Here is a 17,244-nt window from a genome sequence, read left to right as displayed (position 1 = left end):
CGTTACCACATGGGCTTCTGTACTCATGGAACAGTGTGAATCTTGTCTAAAATTGGTATCACAACCAGTGAAATCCTTGGCTGCAGCTCGCGGTATACTGAGCTTTGGGTGACGTCACGTTAGGCCAATTGTGTTGCCCTCCCCTCCAACCGTTGATAGTTCTGTGCCCCCCATCTCTTTTAAAGGCAAGCTGTGCCTTTAATTCGGCAGAATAATTATTCATTATCGTCAGGCCTTATAACCTCCATCTTTGTTTATGGATAACCAAGGCATCATAATAACAAGATATTACATATAAAAAATGAGTCGATCCCTATCAGATCCATGTTAACTACCATACTGAGACAACAGAAATCAGAAATATATTCACAGAGACAGAAGAAGAACCATAGTAATATAACCATAAAAGGTATCAAATTTGGATCAGACTCTAGTTGTAAGGAGCAAGAGCGATTGAAGTGTAACAATACAGTAGACTTTGCAGTCAACAGAGATGTACAGACATTGCATGAGTAGCCTTCACGAAAACACAGCTAGATGGCATCGATGTGCAGGTTGGCAGGGGTGCTGCCCCTGGAGGCCCTGCCACCCTTGGCCATGGCCTGTGTTGACTATGCAGAAATCTGGTACTATACACTGTACACTGATAACTGAATCAAGCTACAAGAAGACATGAGATTATATTAGATAACACACCAGTGACTCATTTATTACATGTTATGTTATTTCTGTTACAGCCTCTGAACCCAACCTGGTAGAGTCCAACCAGCAGCTAGAATTTGTTTTCAATTATAAATTTCCTATTGATTAAATTAACTTATTACTAGTTGTAATTATGAGAACTATTTTTTAACAAAGTATCTGTAATTCTGTTCAGACAGTCATGTAAATTAAATAAAACTCTAAGGCTGGCCATACACTGCTCTATTTTTCTCGTTCAACCAGCGGGCTGAACGAGAAAAATAGAGCATCTTCCTCCATCAACACTTAGGAGTGTGTCAATTCGAGGAATCCCGATGTTCGCATTGTATTCTGACAGCAGCCGCTGGCCACTGTCAGGATACACAAACAGAGCCAGCGGCTCATTTGCTGCAGGGTCTGATCGTACAAAGATTTTCCGGCCAGCTCCTTTGATCAGCTGATCAAGGGATGCTGACTGAAAGGGTGCCGAAAGCGGCACACACTGTGTGAATTTCAGGCAGTTCTTCAAAAAACGAACGAAATTTGCACAGGGTATGGGCACCTTTAGAAGTAGGGTGACACCTGTTTTTTAATTGCAGATCCCTGTGTCACTAACTTACTCATTGGACAACCGTGATTATTATCACACTAAAAAGCTCCTCACTGTGCTTTTCTCTCCTTCCTAAACCTCATACCTCCCATCCCCTAGTGCCTACAAAATGACTGACTGGCTCACAATATATATCCCATCACTTTTAGTCTAATACTTGCTGTGAAGGGTTCTGTAGGGAAAAAAAAGAAACAGATTTCAAACAATTAAACCAAAATAATATAAAAATGCATTCAATTATTTTTTCAATGAATACATAACTGTACTAAAGTTTTTTTGTTTTTTTTTATTTGATTTCATTTCTGGTCTCTGTGAAAGACCACAGACTAGTTGCTAGCAGACACAATGAAAGGTACGTATTTTTTCCTGTTTTCCATTGTAGACGATTCACAAAAGCTTAACTCATGCTGTGTTTTCATTCATGTCCATTGCTTCCTATATTAAAAAAAAATGTTTCAATTATCTGAAAATAGTTTTTCATCACATGGATCTGATTAAATTACCAGCATGAGGACTTTCACTTCTTCAATTACTTTTCCAGAGCAGGTAAAAGTATTTATGTATGAAAACTGAACATTTTTATTAGAAAATTATCATGTTATAAAATAACAAATTCAGTTAATAAAACATTTATGTGTCAATTTATAAAGCAGCGGTATAGCCATACTGTTTAAAAAAAACCAATGAAAAACAATGTGCCTTACGAATAGGATTTGAGCACCTGATCCAACAGAGCGGTTTTTTTCTAAATAGTGAAGCAGGGGAATAAAAAAAAAGCTGTCACAGTCATGTGATCAGCCTCTCCTCCTATTACCGAGTCCTCTCTGCAGTGTTAAGCAGCAAGAGCAAACTGACCCCTTTGTTTGTTAACACGGTGAGACAGGTCTTTGAATTACTGTAATCAATTACATGCGTGGCTTAAAATACATGCTTTTTTTTTTTTTTAAAAAGCACATGAGGGGCTGTCCCCCACCAATCTGCTACCTTATATGCCCCCATACAGACCTCAGAAGCAGTGGGGACCAGTGACGTGCAGTACCTTCGCTTTTTGGTGAGGCATTTCCTGCCCTGCCCCCAGCATGCCAAAGCATATCCTGCTTCCCATATCCTCCCCATCTTCCCATCCCGACGAAGCCCAAGCTAGTGTGAAGGAGGGAGGAGGAGGTTTGGAGTCAGGGAGGAGCCTCCCTGTCCCTCACTTGCTTCTCACTGCTGAGACATCGAGATCGGTTGGGGTTTTTTTTTCTTTTTTTGATTGGACAGCTTGGACCAATGGCGCTTTGCCATTGGTCCAAACCATCCACAGCGCTCAAGCCTCTAACAAAGAGTAGAGGCTGTGACAGCTCTTGCCTCACTAGTTAGGTTACACAATCAGTGGGGAAGCCCGCTGCTGTGTAACCTAACTAGCTGTCAAAAGTCGGATGCAGCACTGCCTGTAATTAACAGGCAGCGCTCCGTCCATGACAGGTTACACAGAGGGGAGGATTTCCCTGCTGTGTAACCTGCTTGAAGCCGATCTTAATGGAGAAAAAGCTGTCAGCTTCAGACTTGAAGCTGACTGCTTCTCTGTCCATAATATTAGGTGAGGCTCTGCCTCCCCTGAGCACACATCCCTGGTGTGGACCCGCTACTCACCCGCGCCGGGAGACCTCAAACCTTTGCCGCCCCTCTGCTCCCTGCCGGGCCTTGGTGGCCTTGTCGGGAATCCGGCCCTGTGTATAGAACATGATGGCTAAGGGACCTTAGACTGCTGCATTGGAGGGGGACAAGGCTGGAAGGACCAGTCTAACAATAAGCTGGCTCCGAGCTAATTAATTGTTAATAATTATACATTTTAAAAAGTAAAAAAAAAAGAAAGTAAAATTAAAAAAGTAAAGTGATAAAAAAGTTACAAAAATAAATACAAAAATAAAAAAATAAAACCAACCCTGCCGCCACTGCCATCTGGTTTCCATTCTCCACGGGGGGTGGGGTGGGAGGTCTTTGGCGGGAGAGGGGGTGCATTGAGGAACCTGGCCTTGGGGCAGCAGAGAGAGTAAATCCGGCTCTGGTCACCAGGACAAAAAGAGAAGGTGAATCTACCTATCCCAGACACAAACAGAAAAATAAATTATGACAGGGATTTCCTACACTAAACAATTTAAAGGTTTTAGCTATAAATACACTTTAAAAATAAAATAACAATAATAATGAAAGAACTAAATAAAGAAAAGGTTCTACAAAGCACACATTTTAAAACCCTCATCAAACATAATGACATTTTTTCCAACCAAAAATGGACATAAAAACCCCACAGTGATGAATTATTTTAATTATTTAATTATTTTAAGATTCAACTGGAATATTTAATTGCCAGATCGATTGAACCTTGAATTCTAATGTCTTTTCCTTGGCTGCTTGCTACACATGGATGCATAGTTAATGTAAGCGATTTCCTTTCCGATCAAGCTTCCTCCTGTAAAATAGATTTGTTTTTAGTTAGTATAAGGAGAAATTAATTTTAATGTTGCCAGCCTCTGCAGTGGAAAAGCTAATTTGCGTGCCATTTAGACAACTACAGGCCGATCCCAAGCCAGAAATGTTGCATGCAAGTGAAGAATGCAAACCACTTCACATGAGGCAGAGGAGAGAGACCCGGGTCACATTTCATGTGGGGTGAACAGGTCTAAATAAAGCAGAGTGAGCAGAACACGGGTAAAGCTCATAGAGTGGAGTGAGGGAGCGCTGGAGGTTTATAGGCTGGGCACGGCAATTTTTTTTTTAAAGCTCAGACACAGTATATATAAAGCAATGTACAGTATATACTTTTTGCATGGATCTATGGTATGTGAATAGGCTTATATTATATTTAAATTTACATAATTCCAATAGAGACAGTATAACCATACTGGTTATGGTGAGAAGGAACTAGATTATTTTTTTTATAGAAAAAAAATAGAACAAATTATTTTAGAGAGCCAGCTATTAAATATTGAGAAGGACACAGGTATGCTGTAATGAAATATTTTAATGCAACTTAAATAAGCCTGTGAGTACCTCAAACAATCATTTAGCCAACATTGTTTTCTATTAAACAGTCAAAATGTTTGAAGGGAGCACAAATGAATGATAATGGACCAGTGTAAACATTTCTCCTTTGGTAAATATCCACCTAAGTATGCCTACAGACACCAGAAAATGTTCATGATCTGATTGGAGAAATGGAAATATGTATGCCCATAGACTAGCATCAGGCTTCCGATCAGGTCCGCCTGAAAAACTGACAGGTGAACCTAATCGAAGTGTGTGTGTTGGAAAGGGGCCTAAAAGATTCTCCTGTAATTAAGGGAAAATACCTCAAACAGGAGGACAGGAGATTATTTCTTCTTCCATACAGTCTTCATTATTAAGAAAATCCCATTAGAGAAGATTTTGACTTAACATTATAGCAGAAAGTGCTTTCAATGACTGTCTGCAGGGTATCAGAGGAATTGAAGGTACTCAAGAACTCTTTGAATACTTTCTGCAGAGTGGGTAGGCAACATGGGGCTATCAATCCAGAAGATCTTGGAAGTGAAGGGACAATAATGTGTAAACGTTATTGTGAGATGGGACTATCAATCCAGATGATCTTGGAAATATAGGGAAATAGTATGCAAAGGAGAAAAGGGAAACTTTGTCCTGGTGGGCAAATACAAACAAGTAGCCCTTTTATGATAGGTACATATTCACATGTTGCAGCATCAGATTTCTTTGCAGCTTTTGGCATTTTAGTTACATCACTTCCCTCTGTGATCACAGGCCTGAGGGCGAAGAAGCTATATATTATACCCACTATCTTTTAATGACCGAGGCTCCTGCTCTGATCAATGTCAATGTTGAATATTCTCCACTCTGAGCCAACAGCCCAACATATTATATTAGGCCTGTCCCAGAGGATAAATACCTCCTTACCCCCAGCCAAGACCTTCCTTGATCGCGTGTAATAATCTCAGGTAAGCAGCACTCTCAATCTAGCTAGTTATGAAAGTGTACATGTTAGGTGGAATCCTCAGTTATAATATTATGCACCAATCCTCGCAGTATTCATGTGATTAGACAAGGTTTCATATATTGTGCATATGTTACAATTAGTGACACATACCCTCTTTTATCTTTTATCAATGACATTTAAATGTGTGAGTATAATGGTTTTAGTAAGAGACAGAAAAAATAAGAATTGAAAAGGAAAATAAAACACAACAAAATGTACCAAATTAAATCACATCTAGTTTGAACTCCCTGCATTAAATATATTATTGATAAACAAAAGTAGTTTGTCTATCTTCCCTGAGTCACATAGTCAGGGATGGGTTATAGTGGGAGAGGGTGGAGATACTTATATTACCAGCTCCCTGGTCAGCTTCACACAGGGACACAAGCTGCAGGACAGCGACAGAGGGAGAAGAGGGTGAGGTAGTCCAACACTTACAACATGGCCCAAATCCAGCAACCAGAGCCTGCCAAGGAAAACAAGCCCTATGCAGAACCCCTCACCAAAGAGATTGACCTGGTACAGAGAGACCCCAAGAAAATCAATGAAGATGTGGTACAGGTGAGATATAGGGCATGACTTATTTTCACTTTGCTGCTTACTACTTTTGCCATCAATGTATTCTTAAGTTACAATGTCTGTGTATCTAGCTGGATCTCTGAAAAAGCACTCTGTTGCTGCTGACAAATTCTTTCTGTAAAAGGTCAATGACACATTAGAAATCTGCATGTGGTTATTTTCAAACTGTAGCAGTTTAAAAAGCACCCAACGTAGACTGGACTTTGTGGCTTCTAAATCTAAATACTACTTGATAAATATAGATATCTTGAGGTTCCTTAAAACATTACCAACCTACCTTTTAACAGGTGTTGCTGATAGAATTTTTTTTATTTTGCATAGGTTACATGGTTTAAAATGGAAGCTGTTCATTTTTGTCAAGATTTATTTGGGATCCTTTGCTCCCACACTCCAGCTCTATGCAGATTTTAAATCTTATTGCTTGCTATACACCGCTGTGCTCTGAATATATAGGATGGTTTCCAGCTTGATTATATATTATATATATTATACTTGTTGATCAACAATAGAACACAATTCCCTTGTCTTAGTGTGCAGTGTTTACCACCTGTTTATTACAGTTCAGGTGGCAGCAAATGCCCATTAATGAATGGGGTAATTTTGGAAGTGGGTCAAAGGTTTTATGGGTTGGAGGACAAGAGGTGGAGAGATTCTGGAGTTATGTTTCAGAGGTTGGTCAGATGGGGATACCAGAGCCATTTACTGGACGAGTAAATACAGTGGGTGGTGAAGCCACTATAGGCATGAATAAGAAGTGGAGGGGATGATGGAGACTTGAATTGGAGGTGGAGGGGGAATAGGGATACGTGAGCTATATATTGGAGGTCGGAGGGGAGGCAGGGAGAGGACACTGGAGACATGTATTGGGGTGGTAAAGATTTGGAATACCAGAGACGTATACTGTAGAAGGTGGGCCAGAAATGGTAAAGGCATGTTCAAGAAGTGGAGGGGAAGGTTGAGGCATGGACCGGTGTAGAGCAGTGGCTCCCAACCTTTCTTAATTTGTGTACCCCTTCGCAAGTCAATTTGCATAAATTGTACTTCTTAATGGGGGTGAGATAGAGTGCAGGCTAGGGGCGGAGCTAATAGCTAGGGTTGCACAGATACCAAGTACAGTACTCGGTACAAGTACGAGTACATGTACCGATACGTTTGAGCTCCAAGACTAGACTAGAGAAAAATTCCAAAATTAGGAGGCAGCTGTCATTTGAAAGGAGCACACTCCTGGGATTTGTACATTTCTGTTTTAATGTTAGATTTTGTTTATATAAATATAAATAAAGGGATGCACAGATACCAGTTTTGCGAGTACAAGTACTGGTACTTGCCGAATACTTACAAGTGCGAGTACTAATACATTTTTGTTTATTGTCATCCCTACTAATAGCAGCGCAATTAGCGTGCCACACCAAATGGTAGGTGTGACTGGATTATACTGGCAGTGGAAGGAGCTTAAAATTAGAAGGAAAAATGCTGCTGTGTGGCGGGTTAGTGGGATAAAGAAGGGAGCTTGTAGGCTGGGGTGGAGGCTTTTTTGGGGTTTGTCATATTGGTGTGGTGTCTTCAGTGTTAATTTGGGGTCTTTTTGCAGTGCGTCCTGTCACACTGGATTCCCTGGATGCAGGGCTCCTCTGGGGTTTTGAGGCCGCTTTTGGTTGAAGGGCTAGGCATCCCCCCTTGATAGATGTCTGGGCCATGGAGGATGCAGATAAAGCCTAGTGGCTCACCTCTTTGTTGCAGTTCAGAAAGGGTTGTAGCAGCACTTTGAGGGCACCTTGGGGAGTGTAGTGGAGGTGGTCGAAGCTGCAGAGTGGAGCGGGTTTCATCTGATGGAAGCACCTTAATGGGCTGGCAGCTGCTGGACCCTGCACACAATTACATCCCTGGCTCTCCACTACCACACCTTTTTTCACCCCTTACAGAAATATTTCCAAGTACCCATTAATGTGCTGACAAATACCCCTTGGAGAGATTTCTTCCCAGGTTGGGAATCCCTGCTGTAAAAAACGAATTGAAGAGAGGATGCTGTAGACCTATATTAAATGCAGAGAGAATTGGGGGCATTACTGGACAAAAAGGTGACAGGGGACAGTGGAAACATGTTGCAGAAGAGAAGGCTAAGGTATATATTAGGGTATTGAAGAGAAGGATCCAGGAGAGGATGTTGGAGGCATGCATCAATGGTAAAAGGAAATAGGGATGCTAGAGATATGTACTAGAGGTGGAGGGGACCAGGGACAGCAGAACTGTTTCCAAGGGTGGATGGGATCGGATGAAGAAGAAACATGTTCCAGAGCTGGACAGGATTGCAGAAGTAGAGTGCATATTCCAGAACTGGAGGAGAAAGGAGATTGGCAGAAAGAAATGAGAGTGCATTAACAGGTGAAGGAACATGAATGCATTTTTAAGATCTAACTCCTCAGTATAGTTTCGCTTTAAGGACCTGATAATTTATAAAGCTATTACAAGGGAGAGACAGCAGAAGCAATTTAATGCTAAATTAATTAGAGTAAAATAATATTAGCACTGGGGATGAAAGTTTTGATTAGCCTAGGTTTGAACTTGCAGCATATCTAGAAAATTCACCTTAATCCAGGGTTCCAAGGGGAAAAAACTGATATGCTAGCTTTGGTACTGGGAGATTTTGATGCAGAGAAAGATAGAGGCTTTTCCTTAAAGGAGAACTATGAGGTGAGTGCTTTTCACTCACCTCATAGTTCTAGCCGACTTGTGACAATGAGACTGTCACAGGTCGGCTCAGTAGATCGGGAGGTGAGCGAACACATACCGGCGTTCGCTCACCTCTAGATCCTGTCACGGCTCTCTGCCGTGACAGGGGAGGGGCTGGATTCCCCCCTCCCCGCTCCGATCTGCCAGCGCTGACTGGCGGAACGGACGGGGGAGGGGGCGGGTACAGCTGGCTCTGCCTCTAGACAGGCAGAGTCAGCTGTCAGTCACGCAGCTGGGCAGATCCCGGCATAATTGTCGGGATCCGCTTCAGCTGCGGCGTCTCAGTATACCGCGAGCAGCAGCTCGTGGTATACTGCGGCGTCTCAGTATACTGATCCTAGGGTGACAGGAGGACGCTAGTTTGTGTCCTCCCGTTACCCTAAGGAGAACTATGGGGAAAAGCCCTTCCTTAAATAAACCTTAACCATAACTACTTAGTTACGTAGCGCAGGGCATTTTGTGTGTGTAGCATATTTGGTTTTCACACAATATACATTTTATACAAAACACATTATCCCATTTGAACTGAGGTACATGGGTAATGACATTTAAAAGCTCCTAATAAAAAATAATCTTTGGGCAAGAACTCCCCCCCTCCTCCACCCCCCTTTAGCCAATCCCAGCTAATCTCTATGATAGTTTAAAAGGGGCCTTGTAATTTTTTTAGTTACCTAAATTTTGTTACCATGTGATGTACCAGGTCCCAAGTAGTCTATCTTCTAGATGCAGTCTTTCTTCAGGTGCCCATGTTACTGCCTAGTTACTCACAGTTAGGCAAGCTGCAGCATCCCAGCGGTGAGGGGGAGAGAAGCCGCCCCCAGGACGAGCTGTGTCGGCCGCACGGCGCCCTTGTTGCCATGGCGCCCTGTGCGGCCGCACTGCTCGCACACCCCTAAGGCCGGCCCTGACTGTCACATACCTTTCCCCTCCCTCTCTTTTGAACCAGGAAACGAACACAGAAGGGAGGAAACACACAAGCCTGAACCTCTCATTTTGACACCTCTGTGCTAGCTCTTACCAGCATGGGCCCATTCCTAACTGACATCAAGTTCCTTCTCACTAAAGGGCCATGCCTCAAATGGTGACCCACTCAGTACCTCACTGTCACTCTGCTATGGACTCTCCTAAATTTGTTTCTGGGTATGCTTCCATCAGCTACATCTGTCTAAATTTTATCAGGGTCACACCAGCTATTTTACCCTCGGCCGTTCCTACCTTATTCACCTACTGAGGGGGAGCAGTGGGTTGTGCTGGGTGTGAGGCGATGGACAACCAAGCTGTCAGATGAGCAGGAGGCGGCGGCCGGTCGAGCTGTTAGCCAGGTAGGAGGCGGCGGGCAGCTGAGCTGCCAGCCGGGGAAGGGGGGGTGCTGTTGGTCTGACGTGCTGCCCCCCCAATGGGATACCTCCTCAGGTTGCCTCATTACGGTTATGCCCCTGATTGAACCCTTCTTGGTACCGTTGTAGATATGGGGGAGACGTCTGATCTTTGAGCATCTGGTATAATAAAAGCTACATAACTCACTTCAATGCCTCCAGGCCAGTGTAGTGCTTGCTTACATCAGTGACCAGTGAAATTCTACCTTATATTGTCAGTGGAGAAAGGCCCCCTTAGATTGGTGGTCAATAAGAGAAGGGTATCTTCACACTAGTGTAGTGGTAAATAGGAGAGAGGCCCCAATACACTGGTGGTCAATGGCAGAAGGGCCCTATTACATTGGTAATCAGCATATATTATATATAGCTGAGTAAAGATCACTGGTGTCAGTGGTTACATATTTGAAAGGCAAACATTGTCCACCATTTAAATGGAAGAGAGAAGTTACACATACAAGGAACACTCTCAATTCTATCCACTTTTATTAATATTTCCATAACCTCCATCACCAACACACAACTGCCAGTTTACAGGTGAGCAGAGACAACCTATCAACAATTTGTTTACCCTCTAGAATGTCGTTAATTTGCATGACTGACTTAACCTTCACAGCCTATCACTAGCTTCTATTTCTAAACTGCATATAAAACACTTACTGACTTCTAAATGTTGCCTAGATTTATTTAAAAGCTGATTACTTTGATTTTGTGGAAGTCAGTGCAGAACTGTGTTTGAAGAACAAAATGGAATTTCAGTTGTTTTTGACAGGATATAATCTAAACAAAAGAAAAAAAAATTATAGTGGCAAGAGCATGTTGTAAAAAGTGAAAGGTTTTAGACAGCTCTAGCTGCATCAAATGAAAGTGTAAGGAAAGGGTTAAAGTTTCACTTAAACGGCAACTTTATTTTTTATTATTACATAGTTACATAATATTTGAAGTGGAATAAAGATACAGGTCCATCGAGTTCAACCTCTATGTGCAAGTGTGTGTGTAGTGCGTGCGTGTGTGTATGCAAGTCCCTGTGTGGTCCTAGGTTTTGAAGTGTACCTGTACCCCTGTATGTTACTGTCTCTTAGGAAGGTATCTAATTGGCTTTTGAATGATTCAATACTGTGCTGATACCACTGCTTGTGGCATAGAGTTCCAAAATTTAACCACCTGTCCTTGACTGAGAAGAAGCCCCTACGCCCTTTGTGGTTAAATCTTTTCTCTACCAATTTTAGGTGGTGGCCTCTAGTCCTTGTTAGGGAGCTTACTGTAAAAAGCTTACTGCTGATGTTACCATCACCACTGAACATTTTGTAATTAAAATCATGTCCCCTCTTTAAGGAGAACTATGAGTGCTTTTCACTCACCTCATAGTTCTAGCCGACCTGTGACAATGAGACTGTCACAGGTCGGCTCAGTAGATCGGGAAGTGAGGGAACACATACTGGTTTTCTCTCACTTCTCGTACCTGTCACAGCTCTCTGCCGTGACAGGGGAGGGGCTGGATTCCCCCCTCCCCGCTCCGATTCCTCCAGCGCTGACTGGCGGAACAGACAGGGAGGGGGCGGGTACAGCTGGCTCTGCATCTAGATAAGCAGAGCCAGCTATCACTCACGCAGCTGGGCGGATCCAGACATAATTGTCGGGATCCGCTTCAGCTGTGACGTCTCAGTATACCACGAGCTGTAGCTTGCGGTATACTGAGTTTAGGTTAAACAATATGGGGCCTAATACAGAACCCTAAGGCCCGCCACTCTCGACCTTAGACCAATCTGAAAAACAGCCATTTATCGATACTCTCTGGAAACGTTCCTGAAGCCTGTTCTCTAACCATATACACACCATTTCATCTATGCCCATAGATTTCAGCTTGTATATTAAGCGTTTATGTGGTACTGTGTCAAATGCTTTTGCAAAATCCAGGTACACTACATCCACTGTTTGTCCTCTATCCAGATCTCTACTCACCTCTTCGTAGACTGTTAGTAGGTTAGTCTGACAAGAACGGTCCTTCATGAATCCGTGCTGATTTTCACTTATTATACCTTTGTCACAAACAAAAGCCACTATCATTATCATTCCCTCAAACAGTTTGCACACTATTGATGTTAGACTGACTGGTCTGTAGTTCTCCGGTTGGCATCTTGAGCCTTTTTCTGAATATTGATAATACTGTTGCTTTACGCCAGTCACTTGGTACCCTTCCAGTCAATAATGAGTCTTGCTATTGCCCAGCCAAGCTCTTTAAGAACCTTGGGGTGCAGGTTATCTGGTCCTATTGATTTATTTGCATTAAGTTTATCAATTCTTTGTTTACCCCGGCTACTGTCAACCACTGTGGTATCTCACGCACTGAGCTACTCACATTCTTATCTCCATTATACCCGTCATTTTCTAGAGTGTATACTGACAAGAAAAATTAATTTAATACCTCTGCCTTCTCCCTGTCGTATGTGATTAATCTCCAGTTCTCATCTTTTATTGGGCCTTCCTACTCTTTTTTTTACCTTTTTACTGATTAAATATTGGAAGAATTTTTGGGGGTTCTTTTTACTGATTGTGGCGATATGCTTTTCGTAATCTATTTTTGTTACCCGAATTTCATTCATGTTTACAACTCTTATTACATTCCTCAGTGGTGTATTCGGGTTTGGGGATGTCCTAGTCAAGGCAAAATTCGGACGCCCCCCCACTAAATTTACCCCACCCCTTCCTGTTTAATACTTTTTGCGTAACCTGCCAGCAGGAAAGCTGTGGTCTCAGGGGGGCTGTGCAGGATCTGTGGTGAGCTCTGCGAGGTCTTTGGTGGGTAGAGCCCACAATAGATCTTGCACAGCCCCCTGAGACCCTGCAGAGCCCCCCACAGATCCTGCACAGCCCCTCTGAGGCCCTGAAGTCTGCAGGGTCTTAGGGGGGCTGTGCAGGATCGGTAATGGGCTCTGCCCACCATAGACCCCGCAGAGCCCACCACAGATCCTGCAAAGCCCTCCTGAGACCCGGCAAAGCCTCCTACAGATCCTGCAGAAATCCCCTGGGACCCAGCAGTCTGCCAGATCTCAGGGGGGCAGTGCAGGATCTGGGTGGGCTTTGCAGGCTGCAGAGCCCGCTACGGATCCTGCACAGCCCCCCACAGATCATGCAGAGACCCCCTGCGACCCTGCAGGATCTCAGGGGGGCTGTGCAGGATCTGGGTGGGCTTTGCAGGCTGCAGAGCCCCCTACGGATCCTGCAAAGCCCACAACAGATCCTGCAAAGCCCCCGACAGATCCTGCAGAGACCCCCTGAGACCCTTCAGTCTGCTGGATCTCAGGGGGGCTGTGCAAGATCTGTGGTGGGCTTTGAAGGCTGTAGAGCCCCCTGCGGATCCTTCAAAGCCCCCCACAGATCATGCAAAGCCCACCAACAGGTATTGCACAGCAGCCCACCTGCGACTCTTTGGTGGGCTGTGCAGAACCTATGCTGTGCCCTGCCAGCACAGTAGTCTCCTACCTGGCACGGTAAACCCTGCCTGAGCCTTGGCGACGCCTCCCGCCTCCTCCATCACGGTCTCTTCTCTTGCCTCCTTCGTTGTAGTCTTCGGCCCCACCTCTTCCATCTCCGCCCCTTCTCTCCTGTCTCCGCCTCCTGTCCGCTACGTCTCCTCCGTCTCACACTGCCTCTTGCAGCTCCGCCCCATCTCCTCTATCGCCTCCCCCCCGCTCCGTCCCCCGTCTCCTCCTGCTCCCCCGCCCGCAACTTGCCGCCGCCATCCCCATTGACATTAGGCAGCCAGGCTGCCGGTTTCTGTGCAGCCAGGCTGCCTAAATGGTTTGGGGGGCGGCATTTTTCCCGCCCACCTGGAATCTGCCATCCAAGGCAAACGACTTGCTTGCCTCACGGCAGATACGCCCCTGACATTTCTTGTAGCTGTGCAATGCCAATGCAGTCCCCTCCATTTTATATTTTTTAGTTGCCAGCTTCTTTTCTTTGATGTGTTGATGGTAAAACATTTTATTTAACCATGCAGGCTTAGTTCTTGATCTTTTATGTTTGGTATCCAATAGTATGCACTTGGTAATAGCATTATGCAAAGTATTCTTAAAACAATCCCACTTGTCGTCAGTGTTCATTGTTGGAAATAATTTGTCCCATTTAATGTCATACACTAGGTGACGCAGCTTATCGAAGTTTGCCTTTTTGAAATTTAGCGTTCTTGTCTAACTAACACACTTCTTTTTTCTGTACCCAACACTAAACGTAATCATCCTGTGATCACTATTAACCAATGTATCCCTAGTCGCTATGTCTGCAACCAGGTCTGCATTATTAAAGATGAATAGATACAGAATTGCATCCTTCCTGGTCGGGAACTCTGATCCATGAAATTGTCCCGCAATAGGTTTAGAAAACAGCCAGCCTTTATGAGAGGTACCATGTGACCAATCAATGTCCGGATAATTGAAGTCACCCATTATGACAACATTTCCCTGCTTCCCAGCTATTTCTATTTGGGAGTGTAAGCGAGCCTCCTCATCTTCGCTTATGTTCGTGGGTTTGTAACATGCACCTATAATAAGTTTACAACTGGAATTAGTCTTATCTACCCATAAAGACTCAACACCATTGCAATTTTCTGTCATGAGGTCTTAAGTGCGCAGTAAGATCGCTTTTCACATACATGCATACCACCCACCTTCTACCAACCCTATCTCTCCTGAACAGGTTGTACCCTTGTACATTAGCTGCCCAAGTTTCTGATATTCCCACTATATAATGGTCATCTTCAAGTACCATAGTTTTGAGCTCCTCTAGTTTGTTTGCTAGACTTCTAGCATTGGTGTACATGCAGTTTAGTTTTGTGCTAGTGGTTTGGATTATATTATTGCACGTTCCTGAATCCCAACTTATTCTTTTATCTGACCAATGTATGGTAGATACATTACTAATAGGTTTACTAATGGGTTTGGCTGGAGTGAGCCCTCTATCCCCCATTGCATTACTACCCTCTGTATTAACTGCCCCTGTAGTTACATACTCTATGTTTATTTTCCCTATTTTAACCATTTTCTTCCCCAAAAGTGCTGCACCTTCCCCATTTAGATGCAGCCCATCTCTGGTGTAGAGCCGGTAACTGACTGAGAAGTCAGCTCAGTTCTCCATGAACCCAAAGCCCTCTTTCCGACACCAGTTCCGCAGCCACTTGTTCAGTTCGCTTAATTCCCTCTGCCTCTCTGGAGTAGCTCGTGACACCGGCAGTATTTCAAATACTACCGTGGAAGTCCTTATCTTCAACCTACCACCTAAATCTTTGAACTCGTTTTTTAGGACACTCCATCTGCCTCCAATTTTGTCATTGGTGCCAATGTGTACTATGACAGCTGGGTCATGCCGAGCCGCATCCAGTAACCTGTCCATCCGTTCCGCGATTATTATTATTATTATACAACCGGAAGTGAAGTGCCAGGAAAAAAAAATGTATTCTTATATACAGCTTACGGATGAAGTTCAGATTCGCCAGCACTATGGTCTCAGTGTTCCAGCACTCAGCATAATATAAAAATACTAACAAATAATACTTTACGATTCAAAATCCAAAAATAGTTAAATATATAGACATCCACAATGAAATTGACAATGTTATCACACAAACATCACAAAAGTCTGGATCATTCTCATCCAAAGGTGTGCGGCAAAAAAGTGACTGCAAAATTAATTGGTATTAATAAGTCCCAAATATGTTAGTACTTCAGTACAGCCACTCTCATGGCCAAACAACACCATTACTTGTACAAAGTTCATGAGCCTAGTAGTTTCTGCCAGTATATTCACACCAGGCCACTCTGATGGCATCAAGTTTGCATAGATCACCACAACTCATCTCCTTTAGGACAAAATGAGGTGTCTAGCAACAATGAGCAACATCCAAGCTGTCTGTTATTCACTGCAACTCCCCCCTATGAAGGCCACTCCTGTGGAATGCTGTGACAAGGTGGCATCTGACTGGAGAACAGGAGAGCCTTGCTTCTGGGTTATGTCAACGCATTTCACCTGTGTGATTTGTGGGCTTCATCAGGGTTTTGTCATGCATATATCAGGTATCCCTGTTATTTGCATGTCTTTTCCTGGCTTTATTATTATTATACATATGTCCATTGTCTGATATGTATTTGAATTGGATTTTGTAAAACAAAATGGTTGGATAAAAGGGGCCCTTGTGGATACAAATATGACCATTGGGCCCTTCTAAGTTGGAAAGCACATATTAGGTTGTAACTCCAGCTTATTGCCAAGAACTTGTAACAGTTCAGCTGGTTTTGTAATTTGCAGCCAGTGTAGATAGGTCACTGACCTTATTTTTTCCATTACAGTTAAGGAATCCTGCTTTAAGAACTCCAGGTAAACAAAATCTTACACCTGCAGTGGGACTACCCCCGAACTCCAAGGGTTAAGTGCTAATTTTGTCTATGGAGTTCAAATAAAGCAGTATTATTCACCTGATCCTCAGTCCCACCAGCTCTCTCCGAGCTGCTAGACCAGGCCCTCTTCTCCCATTCGCTTCTGTGGTCTAAGGACCGCTGATGTCATCCTGTCTTGTGCAGGTCTATTGACTTGCATTAGATGTGAGGATGCTGAGGGACATTGCATACCTGGAACGGAGGGGGAGGGAGATGAGCGCTGACTGCCGTGGGACCAGGGATCAGGTGAACAAAACTGCTTTATTTGAGCCCCCTAGACACAAAACTCTTGCTGTGCGGAGGTAGCCACACGGCAAGGGTAAGTTTTTTCTTTACCCGAAGTTCTTTTTTATTTACTAATCTGTGCCACGCCTGCTAACTTGACAGTGAAGACCAGATGTACACTAATGAGGTCAATAGTATCTTCCTGTCAGAAAACTTGCAGTGTTAGAATATGTAATGCAGTAAAGTCAACCTGAATCCTAAATTATATGGGACTACAGGAGACTAATTTAAGGACAGATTCAGGTACTCATACCTGTATTCAAAAATACAATGAAAGCACTTTACTTTTGCTATATACCCCCCATCCCCCTGCGGCCCTTCCCGCCTAACCTAGTCAAACTACAACTCCCCACCCCACTGTGATGGCCTCCTCAGTGCAGATATCTTATATGTCACCACCCAAGCACTTAGTCCCTATAGACTTGATTTAGGACCATACTCCTTCAAGATACTCCCATTAATCTATTGGGAGTTACTGTACAGATATGGTCAGTAAGATGTCTGCAGGAAGCATGCAAATGATGAAGGCGTCATGGAGCGGTAAGT

The 17,244-nt window shown here is 43.6% G+C and overlaps 1 protein-coding gene across 1 annotated transcript in view; it reads left to right on the top strand.

The window, feature by feature from the left end:
- The first annotated feature begins 5,705 nt into the window (after positions 1–5,705).
- Positions 5,706–17,244, top strand: part of LOC108784486 (caveolin-3-like) — a 19,563-nt gene continuing 8,024 nt past the window's right edge. Inside the window, exon 1 of the mRNA XM_018553325.1 lies at positions 5,706–5,864. Within this exon, the coding sequence (XP_018408827.1) occupies positions 5,745–5,864 (120 nt within the window). The 5' untranslated portion in view covers positions 5,706–5,744. The remainder of the gene's footprint in view (positions 5,865–17,244) is intronic.

This window comes from Nanorana parkeri, unplaced genomic scaffold (genome assembly GCF_000935625.1).
Source record: "Nanorana parkeri isolate BGI_ZX_2015 unplaced genomic scaffold, ASM93562v1 scaffold116, whole genome shotgun sequence".
Classification (NCBI taxonomy): Eukaryota; Metazoa; Chordata; class Amphibia; order Anura; family Dicroglossidae; genus Nanorana; species Nanorana parkeri.
This window is presented reverse-complemented; position numbering and strand designations above follow the sequence as displayed.